Here is a 19,564-nt window from a genome sequence, read left to right on the forward strand (position 1 = left end):
GAGAGGACTTTCTTTTGTATATGGAATTGGATTTGCCCGGGATTAATCAAATATCTTACAGCAGCAGAGCTACATTAGCCTCTCATTGTACTCTATGTCATGCGAGCAGCTCTTACTCCACTCCCACTGAATCAAAGGGAAAAACCAGCACCCGCTCCACCACACACCTTTTTTCAGGCATGTCATTTGCATCATTTGATGCTTGCAAAGCCGTAATTACACCCTGAGGGTTAATTGGTCTTTTTAAACCTAGTTGAACCTGACTGTGTGAGGCTTGAGTGCAGAACCACGAGTGAAAGAAAACTCAAAGAGTTTCAACGGCACAGGAGAGCTGCTGTGTCCTGAAATCAAGTGCATAAGCTTTAAAAGGTTGTTCTTGACCACTTCTGAGACCAGTGAGATAAAGCACGAAATCCCCATTGCTCCTGTCCTCTGCTGCCTGTCAGAATGGAGAGTTATGTTGCAGAGAGAGCCAGGGACGGCATGAGTCACATCCCCCATGGTGCACTGCTTTCAGCTATGGCTGAGGGGCTGAGACACACCTTTATTGTGTTCACATACAGTATAGCTGGAAGCAAGATGGAAGATGTTCCCTGACATGCACGCATGCACACACACACGCACGCACACACGCACGCATGCAGACACACACAAACAGAGCACAAGCCTACCTCGACACTCACATGGCCACACGCACAAAAGAAAACCCTTGAGGTTTAATCCAACCATCTAACACCCGACATGTGAAAAGGGGATAAAAGAGGGGCCATTTCTCCAGCAGGGCAGCACAATTTGGTGCCTCCCCTGACACTGTGCTGCCCCACTGTGTGTGTGTGTTTTGTGTGCGGGTGAGAGTTTCCATGCTTTGGTGGAAAATCTACCCTCTTGCCGACACATCGGTGAAAGGCGATTTCCGTAATCCGGGAGTGTAAGCCTCGCTGTACAAATGGGCGTAAGGGACTTTGTGTGTGTATGTGTGTATATACTGTATATATGTGTGTGTATGTGTGTATCAGAAATGCCAGCAGAAAGCTGCACGTCTGTCTGGGTGTCTGATAAGAGCTATCGAGTGGGGAGAGTTTAGAGTAGCAGCACAGTGCTGAAAGTAAGATGCCGTCATGGGAAACTTGCTTAAGATTTTCCTTATTTCTAATGTTTGTTGTAATCCACCGGTTTAAGTTAGGAGCTGGTTACATACATTTAGTTAGTTTCACTTTCTCTTACTTTGAGAATGACAGAACTGTCAATGGTAGCTAGGCTTCAGGACAAAAATGAATCCTTGTGCATCTGGGGGCCAGATGTATAAATGATGCACAAAAACCATGGTTAACCCTTTAATGCCCACACTAAGAAAAAGCAAAGGGAAGTGTCTGAAATGTCTTTGCATTTTTTATTTCCTTGGGGAAATAATAACATGTATTCATTTATTTCGAACAGACACCACCATTAAAAAAATATATAGACCTCTACTATATTAAGATGTCTATGGTGCTATGGTTGTGATATGTAAGTATACGGCTAGTATTATTTCCACAAATTTATTCGTAATGTTTACCACTGCAATACTTTGTATACATCTCAGAAATGGTGAATAATCATACTGATATATTTTCTTTCATCAAATACATAATGGAATAACATTTATTCATTCATGGTTGAGTCTGGCGTCAGTTAAAAAAAAACATACTTACAGAACTATTTTAGCATATATACTGTTCATATAATGGGTTACACAAAATATATCATTCTTAGCAAATGGTCAATTTTAGCTTAGCTTTACTGCCTTTACCATAAAAGGATAAATGAACTGTTTGGTGGAGCATGTTTTGAAACAATTACTTGACCCCTTAGATATTCATTTTTTGTAGAGTTTCATAAATCTGCTTGGTAAGAACTGAAACTGAATAAATATGCCTACTATTGAAAATCCCATCACACATGTTTGGGCCCTCGTGTGTGGTGTTACTTTTGTCACTAACCTCATGTAGCAGGTGAACTGAAAAAGCAGACCTATTAAAGACACTGCAATATCTAGTGGATTTTTTTAGCATAACGTATCTGAACCAAATGGTGGAGACGGCTTAACCAGATTGAGTTAAATTCAACACATTTTTCATTAAAATGACTCAAAATGTGCTTTACCAAACGGTAGAGCAGAACGTCAAAGGGTTACCATCACATTGGTATTAATAAAATAAGAGGTGTGGTCAGAATCTGTATTTTTCATACTGTTACATACTTCAGACCAGTCATACACACCTTTTTCTCGACACCGCTTTGTGTGGTAGAAAAATGAAAAACTAAAAAAGATAAGAGACCAAAATTTAAAAAAAAATACAACATTATTCTTTTAAACTGTAAGTCAGATTTACGAAGAATTACTTTTAAAATTATGGTTGTCAAGTGCTTCTTTTAAATGTTCCTTTTAATGACTTGCGTACTCAACTGTATTATTTTAATTTATTCTGCACTGGCATTTGTCCTTGTTTGATCATTTGACGTCCCTCAATAAGACGACGGTGAGTCTTTATTTGTGACCCGGACACAGGCTACTGTGAGCCATAAACGCAAAAACAATGAAATACCCAGTTGTATGCTTTGCACAAGCCACTTACGTTCTGCATGCCAAGTCTTACTTCCTGGTTCAGTAGCAGAAATAATAACACATCCCCCTTTCAGCTCTGAGCCAACTACAGGTGTGCTCTCTCCCACGGCTCACAGGCACAGGTAGCTGACATGACGGACGGGCTTCACAGCGTCTAAGCTGACAACTTGTTCACTTCACTGAGCCTCTGGAAATCTCAGTGCTTCACTAAACAGTCATTTTATCTGAACACTCTTACAGATAAGCAGCAACATGAACAGTTAAACAGTCTATTTCATCGATTCCCCTGTGTCTTGTAGCTTTATAAATCATTGGAATATTCAGAGGGAAAAGTCTGAATGTTTGATGATGACGACTTCGGGTTCTATAAATGGCACAGCCAAAGACAGACCCAACAGCGCTGATGTGGAAACATTGTGCTCACCCTCCAATTGCCCCTCGGCTCACTCCGGTGAGTAAGTGGCTCAATTTCGAGCTGTAAAACCCATTTAGCATTATAAACTATGCTATTACTGTTATGTCTGTTACCAGTGTTAGCAGTGTCAGCACAGGTGTTAACAATGTTAACTAATGTTGGCATTTGCAGCTCAGAATGAAGCCACTGACTTAGCGGGGCAATCTAGGGGTAGACCAGAGGGTGGGCACACTGTTGCCCGCTGATCACTGAATGAGCGTTGCTGATAGCTAGCTAACATTAGCTCCAACCCAACCTGGGTGGTGCGCAGTGTGGAGCGGCCACAACACCCAGGTGACTGAAGGCTGGGCAGTGGGCATGTTTCCACGTGTTAACACAGCTGGCAACCTGTCTGTCAGCAAAGTCAACAGAAAATAAAAGAAAATTAAGATGTTCACATTACAAAACATTAAAATTTCACCACCTTTAAATAGACAGGGCTTTGAAATGCACTTCTAAAGCTCACAGAGGTAATGAAGCACTAGACTAAAAGGACAGACTTGTATTCAGGGTTCATACAGACAGGAGCGAGTCAAATTCAAGGACTTTCAAGTACTTTTTCAAGCATTCATTTTTATTTCCAAGGATGGAATTGTTTTCTCCAGAAAAAATGTGCTAATTGGTAATGGAGTAAACACACTGTCAGGGCCTAAAATCAATTCATAGTTAATTAACTGCTGCTTAATTACTGCTGATTTACAGCTCAAAACTCATGCAAATGCCTGACGCGTGTTTTGCAGACTAACAAAATGACTATTAACTGGTGTTCACTATCTAATTAGCGCTCAAAAGACATTAGCAAATACTTGCAACCACAGCCATTCTCCGCTTCCTAGTTTAAAACATTGACAAATGGCAGCCTATTGAAAGGAAAATTAACCAAAACTGACATCCCTACTTAAATCTAAAGCATTATATTTCTCTTATTTTAAGTATAGGATTTTTTTGTAGCTTTTTCATGCTGTGCAAACTTTGTATGCGATGTTATGACTGTAAGGAAATGCATTCTGATGCCTCTACTGGAAAACTGACATGTACACAATTATTAGCAACCATCAAGCAAACATTAAATAGAAACATTATTTGCTGCTTTGATTTTTGCAAAATTCCAATTTTTAATCAAAAGCATTCTTTAAACAAATATTAATCTTCAAAAGTGTTTGGGCTCCCCAGCCTCAGAACGATATGGATGTCAGCATCCTCCATCAATTTTATATCTGCTGTAATCTACAAACAGATGTACTGTGATGTGAAAAACAGTTCACCCGCTATATTAACAGGTGTAAGAACGCCACTGAGAGAGAATACTCCTGAGTAATCCTCAGATCTATTCTTCTGAGACCGAGCGTGAAGTACGTATTTGTGTGCTTTCCAAGCAGGGATTTTTTTTTTTTTTTTTTTTTACCCCCGTCTGCCTGTCTGTGGCGCCCAGAGGCACAGCAGACAAACCACCTGGCATCATGACTTAAATCGGAACAAGAGCAGCATTTTAAGCCTGCTGGGCGTGCTTGATAGAAAATACCACAGTTGTGAATCTCTTGGCCTCATAGTTATTGTAAGAGATATTACTGTATATTTCCCACTCTTCTCTTTTGCCTGACCTGAGTCGGTATTTAGAAACAATATATATATAGGTTGTCTGTCTATCTAAGCTTTTCTCTGCAAAGACAAGTTTTGCGGTGCACCAAACATCAAGAAAAGATGTGTGTGATTTGCCAAAATTACACAAACTGTCACTCACTCTGACAAGCATGTGAGGGAAGGGTCCTCGGGAGTTTTCCGGCACGTTGATAGGCGGGATGACCCAGTCTCTCTTCTGTCGCCTCAGCCCATTGGCCGAGGAGCTCCTCTGGTGTTTCCTGGGGAACTTGATAACTCTGGGTTGGGAGTCCCACACTCTTGACAGCATTTCTTCAATGCCACCCTGAAAAGAAAAACGTACCACATTATGCTACATCTTGCACTGAATAACTTGTTATCATTTGACGAATGCTATTTTGCCACGACAGGTTGGAAGATGAATCTATAAACTGCTGTGAAATGACAAGTTTTCCCCTCTGCTAAAATTGAAACTAAAATACTGGGTGTCATGCTGACAATAAGCCCATTTTGGAAGAGTGGGAAGAGTGACAGAGCGGCAAATACAAGGAAATATAAATAAACATTTTAGTGAATGCTGCTGCATCACATTTCATGGGGCCCTTGGCGAGACACACTCCGCCTGCCTGAGCCATTGGCTAAGAAAGCCAGACCTCCCTGCGGCTACATGGCTGGATTTTTTGTGCTTGTGCTTTGTCTGCATCCCTGCACAGATTCTTCAAGCAGACAACATTATTCTTGCCCGTACCTGTCCTCGCTGTCCCTGCAGAAGACAGAAAATGTGGTACTTTGCCCTGACAGAAGCCTATCATCAGATAAAACAGGAATTGATGAAATACCTGAGTAATAACAAGGGGAGCAGGGGAGAGAAACAGGACGCCGCCCTGCAGTTTGTCCACGCAGCAAACACTCGCTCGCTACACACAAGTCTGGGCCTTTTCCATCAGCATTTTGGCCACACTGAATCAAACTATGCCATGCCAAGTTTGCATTTTTTGTTGCTGTTGTTGTAGTTGTTGTCAGTTTTAACATGCCAAGCTGCCCCACGCTGCGTCAGAGATGGACCTTCTATGCGGTAGAGCCAAAAGGGCCTCTGACCGTCTCCAAGTGGGTACCGGTGACGTCTCACCGACCACAGCCAACCCCCAACAACCGCCCTTCTACCCCTGAAACATGTTATGTTACCAGACTCCACTCAACCTTGTGCAGGTTATCAAAGAGAAAGATGTAAAGTCTATGTGTTTTCAGCTCTCAATACTTATGTAACTTCTAACTGAAACTCTCTGAGAGTTTAGTTTTTCTCTTGCATCCTATTTTAATTTTCGATATGTGCTTTATTTTGCCGTTTCATGTTCACTTTCAGCTGCATAGGAGGTGTGCTAAGTTACTGCGGATGAAAACCCAACATTTCTTAATTTTGCTGTTTCACAATAAAAGCTTCCACATAACAAAATTATGGGAGACTTTAATTGTGAAAGATTCTATGGGATGTTTTTAAATGTTTTTATGTGTTAATAAGCAAAAATGTGTTACTTGTTTTCTTCAACAACAACAGCTCTCTTAATACTGCATGAAGGAAAGTAAAAGCAGACAAAACCACAATGAGACATTAGATGATGAGCTGTAGAGAAAAGCCAAACGAAAAAAAGAGAAAGTTAGAAAAAAAAACCACAGAAATGACCTGGAAATAATTTTGTAACATCATTATAAACTACATACTACTATATACTACCATAGTACCAAATTGTCCGACCCGGCACCAAACCAAACTAATTAAGCCAGCCCATGAGTGTGGAAAAGGGGTGAGATATATATAATATTGGATTACTGAAGCTCTCCTCCACAGACTGTATATAAAATGGATGACATGACAGCTCCCCCAAAGTAAGGGTTATTCGATCTCGATCGCCCCCTGGTGTCTGCCCGCTACTGCGCAGATGCTGGCTATCAATGAAATCAACCTCGCAAGATGGCAACGCTCATATCCCAGATATTTTAACCTCACTTCAGCATAGCGGGGGTAAGTGGGGGCGTGTCATCCACCTTTATATACGCAATGCTCTCCTCAGTCCAGAATCCAAAACTAATTTGTCTGGATGTGTGTACTTCCTTTTGTTTTTGATGATGAGGCACCTTTGACATCATACATGAGCACGGTATTATGGGGAACTCCTTTGTAGGAATGTATGGGTGTATATACAGCCCCCCTTCAATGACTCCCTCCAGCTACAGCTGGAGAGAGAAGATTGTGCTCTTTCTCATCTTGCCTGGTAAAATGAGGGTTAGAAGGGTGTGTAAAAGACTGAGTGTTTTTCCCCCAATCCTCTATGGTGTCCTCCTGTGTAAGATGGTTGTATTGCTGTAATCCACCTAATCCTATTGTTGTCACTGCACCCTGTGTACACACACACACACACACACACACACACACACATACACACACAATGGCAGTGTGCCGCTGTCACCTGAAGCACAGTGGAAATCCTCCCGCTCATCCCACCTGGAACACACACAACGCAGGCACATGGGTAACGTGTGCACACGAGCAACCGCCAACACATTGCCAAGCCAAATACGAGGCCGGTAGTTCATCATATCAATATACACCTGCTTTGCTTGTGAGAGAGACAGACGGTAAGCTAACACCTGAGCAAACACAGTGTATAATTTTCATCTTTTGTTTTAACTCTTCACACATTCACAGCTCAGAGGATTGGACCGCACGCTCAGCACGCACCTCTGGACAACTGAGGGTTTAGCAGGGCAGGAGTGCAGCGTAGAGCGACCGGGCGGATGGTTAGAGGACAGAAAGAGGAACGAGAGGACCAGATGTGTTTCCCAGATAAGATAACTCTCGTTCCAGCTCCACTCATCCAAAACACTCACAGGTACCAACTGGCGTGGGGGAGGCAGGGTGCTGCCAGCCCTCTCTGCGGACGGCAGGTGGAATTAGTCTCTGTCTGTGAATGTGTTTGTGTGTGTATATTTGCAGATGCTCATTTGAAACAAACATGGGAAACAAACATCATGTTTGAAAAAAACAAACATGCAAACAGAGGATAAACAACACTCTCCGTGGCAGATGATGATGAATCATCAGGACTGTCTCTATGTTGGTGCATATGGACAGTTAGGCTACAACATATATGGTACCACCGCAGCGCTCCTCATTTACACTCAGTCCTGTGTGCTGCTACCATGATAAAGTCCTTATCAGCCTTTCCTGGCTGTCTGCAGAAACACACAATGAATGAATAGATGGTCTAAACGCCAATCAGCCCACTGACGTAGGCAGCCCATCAGGCCTGACGATAACAAGGTTGAAACATCCGATTGGTCGGGCCCCAACATTCCTTTGGAAATGTTGCCAGAACAGACCTGAAGAAGGGAGACGGTCAGGCAGAGAGACAGACATGGAGAGACAATGAAAGAGAGGCGTCCTTTATTGTAAGTCTGCTTGTGGATGATATCAGCGTCGTGGCTGCATGTGACTGTCACTTTCAAACAGCATGGCAGATGACAGGCTGTTGGCATTGTGACAATACCAGAATTACAAAGGAAAGAAAGGAAAACACGAAAAAGCTCTCCATGGGCTGCCAGGACGCTAGTGCTTATTAGGGTTTGGGGAATTTTTTGTCTGACTGTGTACGTGTATGAATACTGCATGTGTAGAGTGTTCAGTCATGCCTGTGTGCACATATGGGAAATCATGTGTGCCGGCCTTGATGCAGGCAAGTGCACACGTAAAAATGTGTAAAAATAATGCATGAACATATGTGCTGATGTATTTGTCCGTGCGTGTCCCAGTGTGTGCATGTGTGTGAACACATGACAAGAAGACAGTTAGTGTGTCGCTGATGCGCCCGGGGCTCCTGGAACCCAGAGGCAGCCAGGGCCAGCTGGCAGCTCCCTGCTCCCAGGCAGGCTGCACATTGCTGGGGCATTCTTTAGGCCTGCAGCCCCCGAGCCCTGGAGCTGACATCTGGAGGTTATCAGTCTGACAAACAGGCAGAACAAAACAATAAGACTGTGTGCTCATTTCCCACTCTGTTCAGTGTGGCTCTGGAAATATTTGATTCAGGTCTTTTGATGTTATTTTTTTATGTCTTTAGTGCGTTTCCCTTTGCTGGTTCGCTGTGATAAAAAAAAGAGATCACAGTGCTCGTCTTCAGTTAGGAGAATGTTCTCTCATGAGATCGTCGCTCAAAAACTAAAGCGAAAAAAAAACATTTAAATCTAACTTTGAATAAAAAAGTATTGAAATTCTCTTCACTGCTATTTGCCTTTTGAGACTTGCAGCCTTCCAGTGTGGATTGTCGACATAATCAGGCTATAATCACAAAGTTAAAGCAACACAGCAAAACCATCCAACCCTGGCTGTGTTGCTTGTCAACGACCAGCGGACCCCAGGGTCCTACGTTCCACCCTGCTGCCGGCCTTCTCTGTAATCTACCTTGAACAGGTGAGGCTGTCTGGGGAGAGTGCGGTAAAAATGCAAATCAAATAAGCACTAAAACCCGCTCCGGCAACCAGTCGACTCCAAGCCCAGTGGTGCATAACTGATGGGCTCTAAGCTGGTGGAGAAGGCAAACCAACGTGCCATGAAATCAGCACGAGTTGGAGAGCACTCAACGAGAGGCCCTACCTGTGTGAGGTGCGATAGCCTGAGTACATAGACACAGCAGAGAGGGCTCTCAGGCCAAAGATGCTCTACACTTCAATTGCTGTGGTATTGTACACCGGAAAATTAAAATGAGCTGGTTGATCACGGAGTACGATCCAAGTATGCTAATATCCGCTGCTAAAACAGCACAGTGAGAAACTAAGCCAGTTATTAAAAGCAAATCAGCGCACTTTCACTGGTGCAATACAACAAAGCAAGCATAGCAAGAGTAAAAAGCCACAATATATTCTGTGTTGCAACCAATTCATCCAAGCAGACATGAACCAAGCATACAATTTGTTTCACTACAACACCTCTCTTCACACATTATCTGTCTCCACATAAAAATGAGCTGCTGTTTGAGCTGTGTGTCTTTTAATTACCAATGAGAGGAAGAGGATATCCTGAGCTGTTTAAATCCTCCTTTGCTGTGCTGATAACACAGAGGTAGGTTGCGGTTAGGTGATGTGATTATGATAACCTCTTTTCTAAAATAACTATTGACTTTCAGAACAAAGAGTTGAGCTCAGATAACAATTACACACCTCTGTGTGTTTCCCAAACTAAAAAAGGAAAACGCTTCAGTTCTCAGAAATCATGGAAAGTCATTGCACTAAATTTCACACTTATGTCAACTGACTTATTGACTTCACTATTTTATGATGCTATATATCAAACAAGAGAGTTTAGCTTTCTAACTCACTGCAGCTCACAGTAAAAGACAATTGTTTTTTTTACTATTAGTGTCCGAACTCAAACCCACATGTTCATTATTTTTCTTCATTAAGAAAAACTTAAGTTAAAAAGGGGGAGGCGGTTGTCTCTAGTGGTGCAAACTGTGATGAAAGGGATGCTATGTGCAAAAACATGCACATCTTCAAAAACCTGTGGACAGGTACGTAGGAGAAAACTGTCCATTGATGAGAAAAAGAGAGAATTCCTGCACACTGTCCTATTATTTGTTATTATTATAAATTATGTTTACTTCATAATAAAGTAATAGGACAGTGTGCAGGAATTTGAAGATATACTTCACCCACAAAATGACAATTTGTATATGAAGTAGTCATGCTGTATGACCTTGAATTTGTTAAGACAATTTTGTTTTTCTCACATTCATCCACAGAAAACAGCAAACATATTGATTTATTGATTGATTGGGGAACATATTTAACATCAACAAAACTATATCAATAATCCACTTACAAACCCTCACAACTCATGCAGTATAATCCAAGTCTCACTTATTCAGTCGTATGCTTCGCAGACATATGCATCCTCACTAAAAACACCAGTAGGGGAGTCTGGCTCCAGAGAGAGCAAAGATAAGTTTCACTTTCATATCAGATTTAAATAGTAGGTTTTAACAAACATGCATGTGTTTAAGAAGCAAACTTGCAAATCCTAAAACAGCAAAGGAATGACCTGCCCCACTCTCGCTATGATTGGTTAGCACTCATTGCCTTTGTTGGCTGGGTTGGTTGGGTTTAGGTAAGAGGAGTGGGATTGGTTGGGGTAAGAATGTCAGGATAAGCCAATCAGAGACAAATTAAGGTGGGCCATTCCTTCACAAGGATTCACAAATTTGATTTTGGGAAGTACTGAGCATATTGCTGGATAAATGAGACTTGTATTATACTGCACGTGATGTGTGAGAGTTTGTTAATGCACATTTTGATATGGTTTTGCTGTTGATAAATGTAGTCCCCAATCAATCAATACATCAATGTTTCCTGTTCTGTGGAAGCATGCAAGAAAATCCAAATTTTCTTCACAAATTCAAGGTAACATAGCATTACTGATTTTGATCAGTAATGCCATGTACATGATATCACATGTCGAGGGCCGTTCTTACTCATACCGAATCATGTTTTAACAGTGATATCATGAAAAACGATGACAGATGATGACAGTTTGTGACATCATCATCCTAATAAGGGAAAGAAATCCTTGAATCAAAGCCAAAAAATAGCCAAAATAAAAATAAGTGATTCACTGGATTAAATAAATTGGTCTTTTTTTTTTTAATAGACCAACTTTCTTACTGAATATATGCAATGTATGGTGCTGTCAGATTGGTGATATTGTGTGCCTCCCTTCTTTGTTTTTACTGCAGTGGAAATGTTGTTTTTGAAAGAGTAAATTATAATAAATGTGGATTGAAGCAGAATATTTCATTAGATAATTACATGTAGTCAGTGGCGACGGCAGACAATAACTTTTTTGGCTATAGAAAGTTGAGATGTTTACTATAAGATGATTGTACTGACTCCTTTTTCACACGCAATACCAAGCGCTAGAGAGAAAGAGAGAGAATTTTAAAGAAATTTAAATATATTTAAACTCACTCTGTCCGGCAGGTGGAGGAAGCGGCTCCTCCTTGTCCCTCAGGTGTGTATGAAAATGTATCCACACATTTTCTGTCCGTAGGCGTTTGAAAATGAAACTGTCCATTTTGACATTTCAATTTCCCAACTTAAATTCCATTTAGCTACTAGCTAGTTTTGACAGCGGTAAGCGGTAAATGTTAGCTGGTGACGTCAGTGACGCAGTGTGTCCAAACTTTCCCCACTTATCTCAAGTCAGTGATATGTGTCAGCACCATCAGTACCGCCTTCACTATTATACATCCATGGTCAGGCTGTAAGTCTATGCTCAGTACCGTCAGTGCCATGGATGTATCATAAGGGAGTCTGTGAGTACGGTCCATCGACTTATTATAGAGAAGTTGGACAAACGGGTGCGTCAGTACCTGATCCTTGCCTCCTACCCGCGAATATTTATGTTTATTCAATGTGTTTTCTAAAATGTCTAAACTGAATAGGAAGCCCAGCTGCAGTTGGAATATGCAGACATCTGGTTTAAAACATACATTCTGAAAATATCAGAAATGGATTCAGCATCCTCAATAAGCATCTTCAAAAGCACCCAGAAAATGTCAGAATTAGCCAAGCAGTTTCTGATGTACTGTCAATATATATCATTAATACAAAAAATATATATATTTTTAAAACTAGGCTAAGGGAAACATTAAATTTTACACAGAGAACATGTCAGCATGCTGACTTTAGCATTTAACTTAAAAGTAGTACTCCGCTACAAATCATTGTGTAGTGGTTTGGGGTTAAACATTTTGTAATTTTGTGTTTTTGTTGGTGTTTTTCCTCTCAACTGTACAAACTGTCAAGCTGAAAGAGTGAGACAGGAAAGGCAGCAGGGGACAGGAAGTCCAGATGGACTGAGCAACTTAACCTTGCCCAGTGAGTCAGAGCCTTGTCTGCAGGGCCGTTTGACATGATGGCAGGTCAAAGATTCAAACTCAGCTGCTCTGTGTGGACTTAATGCTTATTGCATGTCAAATGAAGTAACAGACCTAGCTGCATTTCAATAAATATTCATCTCCAGTGAGTTGAAAATGGAACAAATCAATTAGTCCACCAGACGAGATAAGTCTACAGAAAAAGTATCACTGAGAAATGTCATCCTTCCCACTCAAGTCATAAAAAGTAGATGTCAGTGAGTACAAACTGTTTAAAAGGGTGATTTTTCAGCCTTGTGGAGGTTGTCACTTGATGTTATACTCAATTCCTTTAATTTTAAGCAGTTTTAATAATGCAGGTCCACCAGAAATGACACAATTGGACAGTATAGTAGGTAACAAGCAACACATAAATTAAAAACATAAATTAAACACCAACCAAAGTGTATTTTTGGTTCCTTCAGCCATGTTCCTGTCTCACATTATCCTGCAGCACGTACTGTAATCTAATAATTACATTTTTTAATGACTATGCTCTTAATGAAACAGTTATTCATTTTTATTTCTCCTCAGGGTATACCAGGAGATTGGAACTAAACTCTTGCAGTCTTGCACTTGCACCTATTTATAGCTTCTGAGGAAAACAGTGACAAGAACACATGTAAACACTGTCCTGGCAGAGATACATACTGTACTGTACGTATAAAATCTGGTTTTCAAATTTCCATGCGATTAGAGAAAACACATTTATTTCTTGTTCAATTATTGAATCTTTCTCCAGCTCCATGATGTGGGGAACATAATTATACGGTGAAACTACATCACCTGGTCCTCGCAGACTCCACTAGAGTGGAACATTAGCTCAATCAATGTCAATTATTTCCCAGTCTCCATTATTGCACTGCCAGGAGTGGGCAGAATTTTAATCCCCACTCTGCAATTGCTTTAGCTACATGAGTCCTGGGCTTTTTGTCATGATTAGAAACATGACTGAACATTAAGCCCAATGGCGTTCAACAAGTAGTGTAGGAAAAATGATAATGGGTTTGTCGCTCAACAAAGTGCAGCCTGGTGGTGGAAGTCAGTAACAGTGGCTATACATTTGGCCCTGTGTACAGTCTGTGGTAGTTATTAGGGCCTTGGTAGCAAATAGGGCCATGTCTCTACTTGTCACATACAAAGAAGCAATGCATCTTAACTGTCGTGTATGCACTGTAACGAAATCTTTCCTTGGAGACAGACAGAAAAACAAAACCTGCCTACATGGTGTGTTAAGGTCTGTACATACAGGGTCACAGAGATACAGAAAAAAGTGTTCTTATTATAAATGCTAAAACAGGGACTCTTAATAGGCAGCATTACTGGTTCTGATCAGTTCTTTGTCAGGAAGCTGCTTACACTTTCTGCAACAATGAGGCATATCTAATCAGAAAACAACCTAGGATTTGGGGGTTTAATAGCATTTTATTGAATCCAAATCCTGTTTCAAATCCTCTTATCAAATCTAAATCCTTTGCAAATATTTTTATCAAATATAATTGGGTTTAGCTCTCAACACTTGCAAGTAACATAAGTTGAAAATATGACTAATGTGTTAATGGCACTGAAAGTAACATAAGCAGATGATTATGTTACAAAACGATCCCGATTTTAATTCTTCTTATACCACGTTTAAGAAAAATGACATAAATCTACCTCTTACCTTCATACGTGCCCTAATAACACAATCTTAAACAATGAATCATTCATGGAAACAATTAACATTACTGGTGGTGGCCGTGGTTAGTGCACTGCATCGATACTTTGCAAACTAAAAAGAAAAATCTACAACTCCTGTCTTTGCGTGTGCGCCCAATGTGGATTGCATTCAAATGAATGAGTCATAGGTTTGTTTGATCTCATTTCAACTTGACTTTCTAAAAAAAAAAAAAAGTGACAGCCCTAATATCTCAAAAAATATTTTCTTGCTTTAGAAGCCTGTTTGGTCCATTATGACAGGACTTCACTTCAGTGGAAAAGTCCTCTGTATCAGCAGGAAAGTTAATTAAAGACTAGTTTTAGTGAGCATGCTTATAACAACCTCAAGCTAAACTTGAAGGCTGATAGCTAAATAAGAGACATTAACTATTCTTAAATTAGTCAATCAATCCATTTATTTGTTATATTAAATCATATAAATCACTAAACAAAAAACACAATTCCAGTGTTTCTCTGAATAGCTGATTATTTATTCTATAATCAATAGATTATTTGACTTTCAAAGTAGTTGTTAGTTGCAGCTCTAGTCCACTGTCGTGCATTGATTGGCATAACATGGTGATGTTTTCCTTACAAACTCTCTTCGGCTGAGTATGCACAGAGCACATTAAGCAGGAAACACCAAAGGCTTATTCAATCTGTTTTTTGTTTTTTTAACAACGGAGAAAAAAGCAAGGGAAAAAAAGTTTGTGATTTGTTAGCATCAAGGCTAAACAGATCCAAGAATCACATCCACACTGAAACAGTCTATCTGAGCCCAACTCTAAAACAACCAAACAACAAATATAGCAGTATGAAACTGTTTAGGTGAAAGCTTATTAAACTGGCAGTGTCATCATGAGGAAATCCTTCCAGCAGTCACATTAGGGTGCGGTTGTGTTTATGTACTCCTGAGTGTGTTCTCCCTTGTTACCTTTGTCAGGGCCAGTGGATGAGGATGTCCGGCCAGGGCAAGCTTAACAGTGGTCTCCCAGATGTGCGGGTCATGGAGCCCCCGGGCAGTCACCATGAACTGGACGGGCTCTGACAGGTTGGCCAGCTCCTGCTCGGCGTACACCGACCCATCGGGCCTCACGCTGAAGTTGGGGTCGCTACTGACAAAGCCCACCTCTCTGCTGCGCTGGCAATCCTCAAACTTCACTGCAGAGACAGACAGAAAGAGGACAGGGAGGTACAGAATTAGAGAGCGGCACAGTGAGATTTACTCTGCGAGGTGTTCGCAAATCCTTGACACATCTGGCAGGTTTAAGATTAACCTGCATCCATCAAGACGTATCTTGAAATATCTCATCCCTTCTGCTGTCACTTTTGATTCCCTGCTTTGACGTCTTTGGCAAAACAAACTGCTTATCTGTTTCTGAAGCAGAATACACGGGGGGCAACCTAATTCTTTTTCATATCATTCTTTTCCCAAACTAGACGGAAAGCAATGTCAAAACAGCATTTCCCTCAGCTTCTCCAGGGAAAGCATGAAGAGAAGGTCTAAAGCACATTAGGCTGACTGGGCCGATTGCACTCCATGCTTTGCTGGCAGGCACACGAAGCACGGTCTTGAATGACATTTGGAGGGTTCTGCTTGACTGAGACAAAAGAAAGGGAGCTGTGAGGACTCTCATGTTTGCACACACACATACAAAATGCTATTTCTGTTTCCAGAATAATGTAGCCTATGTGTCTGTATGAGCAGAATGGAAGCATGGTTTGGGTAAAGGGGGTGTTTGCAAGAAGAAATCATCAGCTTCAGACACGACAATTTGGAAAGCTCTTTCTTTCCATTGCCAAATTTAATCAACACTCAATGCATCATTATCCCGAGATTCCCAGCATGATGCAATGGTACAAAAGCTGAGAATGACTGATTTGTTGTTTTCATCAAGTCTATTATGTTCTAACACACACACCATCCCTAGTCCCCCTCCACCCAAGTTGAAATGCATGTGCTCTGATTTTATCTCACAAACTCTGGCTGCTGATAACAAGACAAATTGATTTCATAAATCACTCAGGGGAACAGATCCCCTGTTATGAGCTATGGCAGCGTGATTTTTCAAAAATCCAGCGTGAAGAATTCTGCACAGCAAGCTTTTTATCAAGCCATCTTATTTAATTTATCGCCCAGCTTCCTGTCAAAAGCAGCTCCCAAACAACGGGCTAATAAAGCATGAGATCTCCTCGGCCACTGCAGCTTAGCATCACGCAAACGAGCCTGCTTGTTTTCAGCCCCTGAGTAATTGCATGCGTAATGGGACGGACGGTAAACACAGTTTTGACAATGCGTGCATCTGTCTTTGATGGCAATCGCTATCCATATTTTCATTAAAATAACACAGCCCAGTGGAGAACAATCCTTATGTGAGTGATAAGCTCTGTGTAAAATGATTGCCTTACTTTGGGGATCATTTATCAAGGCGGGGGGGTCGTCTAACATCAGGTTGTGACAATATGACACAGACCTGCTTGAATTGTCCACAGATGAATTGTGATGGCAGGCATGTATTATTCAAATGACTTCAATTAGCTTGAACTGAGCAGGCTAATTGTTGTCACTTAGACAGGTCTCTTGTGGTGCAGCTGGAGGAGTGAGGCTTAAGGACAAGCGCTGCTTATGAATGCACGCGGGTGTGTGTGTGTCCCTGCCTGTGTGTGCACATATGTAGGAGTGAATTCAAACCACGGCTAGTTTGAAATTGTCTGTCCTCAGCTTGTGCATTTATTAATTTGGATGTTAATTCTACTATAAAACCAGCGAGGACTCCAAGGGTCGGTCTGTGGTCTTGTGTGCTGTGGCGGCACTAGTTGGCATAGGAACACACGTCTTCTGTGATGCGTTGCCATTGTGGGACACTGTGAGAGGAATGTCTTTCATTTTGTGTTTCCACCTCTCAGTTTACCATTCACCGCCTACTGGTGTATAGCCGCAAGGGGCCGGGACCGTGACCCTGATTCCTAACGCGTCTACTTAGTGTGAAGATATTCATAAATGCTTTGCTATTCATTAAAAATCCTGTTCACAAAGCACATTCAAATCAGGTGGCGGGATCTGATCGGCCACAATGTTAAATGGAGATGAAAGCAGCCGAAAGAGACAAAGCTGTGACTAGATACTGATAGAGAAACTGTGTGTCTGTGCATGTGTGCGTGCGTGTGTGTGTGTGTGTCTGAGAGAGAGAAAGAGAGAGAGAGAGGGGGAGATGGTAAGATAACAGGAGAAGGCAGGAGAGGCAGATACTGTAGCACACAGAAAGAGACATGGGGGTGAATTTAAAACATATGGAATAAAGCTGTAATTGTAATAATTTTTACAGCCTTAAAAAATTGCACCTCTTAAGACAAGAGGAGCAAACATGCAAACGGAGGAATGTCAATTACTCTTTGCTGTCACATCATAATGGAAATAGAATTACTGAATGAAGACTGTTGATAACAACTCTGTGCTTATTTGCTGTTATTGTTCTCTAGTGCATGTAATTTGTTTTGTCATCTTATGCTTGGCAAACTACGGCATCCCTTTGTACAAAAAATTGAACTTGAAATGAATAAACAAAGACAAGGCTGCAGGGTGTTTTCTAAGCTGACGGCCCTGAAGGTCAGTAAACCTGCAGTCCTTCACCAAAAAAAATAAATAAAAAAAAGTCATATACATATTTTACTGCAGGTTCAATCAATATGGCCATGGGACTAAGCTTCATCACCTGGTCAGCTCATTTGGAGCCGGTGGACTGAACAGAGCAGAAAGAGGAACGGGCTGAGTGCAGGTCTGGCCTCTGGCTATATGGAACAGGTGACTACATTCACTGCATAATCTCTCTCTACAACATATAGTTATTTCACAACCTGCTTCTTCTTATGTCTGCTGTATGTGTCTATAAATGACATGAAATCATAGGGACATCAGATTTGCTGTCAAATCTCTATAGGCACATCCATTCACCAGCACTTCTTCTATGTATTTTTAAGAGTTAAAGGTGTTAGTGTGTGCTTGTCACCTGAAAAAGTTCTGCACAAATTAATTTCAGCAAGCCAATAGATGTAAACAGCATGTCTTAGCCCAAAGGTATAGAGCATGTGGCCCGCCAAATGGTCCAACTCGGCACACTGAATGACTTTGCACATCTGATATTGACGCACTTGTGAAGGCGGTGTCAGATTTCAGGAGCAAGTTAAACAGCAAGTAGCATACTTCATGTTAAATGCTGCTTCTGAGGCTTTTTCACCCTGAACAGAATAGAGTTCTCTAAAAAACTAGAATTACCACCTGGCAGTTGTATGCCACCATGAATGTGTCACACTTCTTCAACCTAGCAGCACAGAAGATCTTTACAATCAGCACAGCTTTAAGATCAGCGTCATCAGTTCAGTGTCTGACGAAATGTCTGCCCTTCTGTTCCTGAGTTATGACTCTGAATAACGACCACAAAAGAGTTTTTGCAGAACACTGTGATGTCACAGTGAGGTTGACCTTTGACCTTTTGGATATAAAATGCCATCTTTTTATCATTATTTCCTTTTAGACATTAATGTAAAACTTTGACATAATTAGCATATGAATTCTTGAGTTGACCTTTGACATTTGACCATCAAAATCTAATCAGTGCATCCTTAAGTCAAAGTGGACATTTGTGAAAAATTCGAGGAATTTCCCTCACGGCCTTTTTGAGATAATGCGTTCACAAAAATGGGACGGAAGCAAGTGACCTTGACCTTAGATCACCATCTAAACACTTCATCACTGACTCCAAGTAGACGCTTGTTCCAAATTTGAAGTAATTATGCCAAGGTGCTCTTGAGATATCCCATTCATGAGAATGGGACAGACAGACAACCTAAAAACATAATGCCTTTGGCCACGCCTTTCACCCCCTATTGGGTTCATGTTTATAGATACAGATAAGATATTGAACATGATGCCAGACATTGTCAATAAGCAGCTTCAGTACAAAAGAATCTATATTAGACATCTATCCTAAAATCATACTGGTGGAACCCTTTGCTAAGGCACTGCAGGGGGTTACTTGACCTGCCTCCTCAACAGCCTACACTTTAGTTTGGTGGTGTTGTGATGCCAGCATTAGTACACAGGAATGGAAATTTATGGAAAAATGCAGGTTTAGTGACAGTTAACAGATTGACTGAATGAGGAAAACTGGAGACATATTGTTTAAAAAGCACATTTTTCCAAAGATATCATCTGTTTTGTAAATTGATAAACATTTCAAGAATGTACTT

At 41.1% G+C, this 19,564-nt stretch overlaps 1 protein-coding gene across 1 annotated transcript in view; it reads right to left on the reverse strand.

Annotated features, from left to right (window-relative positions):
* Positions 1-19,564, reverse strand: part of LOC121949585 (cadherin-4-like) — a 243,234-nt gene that overhangs the window by 73,236 nt on the left and 150,434 nt on the right. Inside the window, 2 exon segments of the mRNA XM_042495320.1 lie at positions 4,801-4,983; positions 15,252-15,478. Coding sequence (XP_042351254.1) covers positions 4,801-4,983; positions 15,252-15,478 — 410 coding nt within the window.

The sequence above is a fragment of the Plectropomus leopardus genome, chromosome 2, assembly GCF_008729295.1.
Source record: "Plectropomus leopardus isolate mb chromosome 2, YSFRI_Pleo_2.0, whole genome shotgun sequence".
In the NCBI taxonomy this organism is placed as follows: Eukaryota; Metazoa; Chordata; class Actinopteri; order Perciformes; family Serranidae; genus Plectropomus; species Plectropomus leopardus.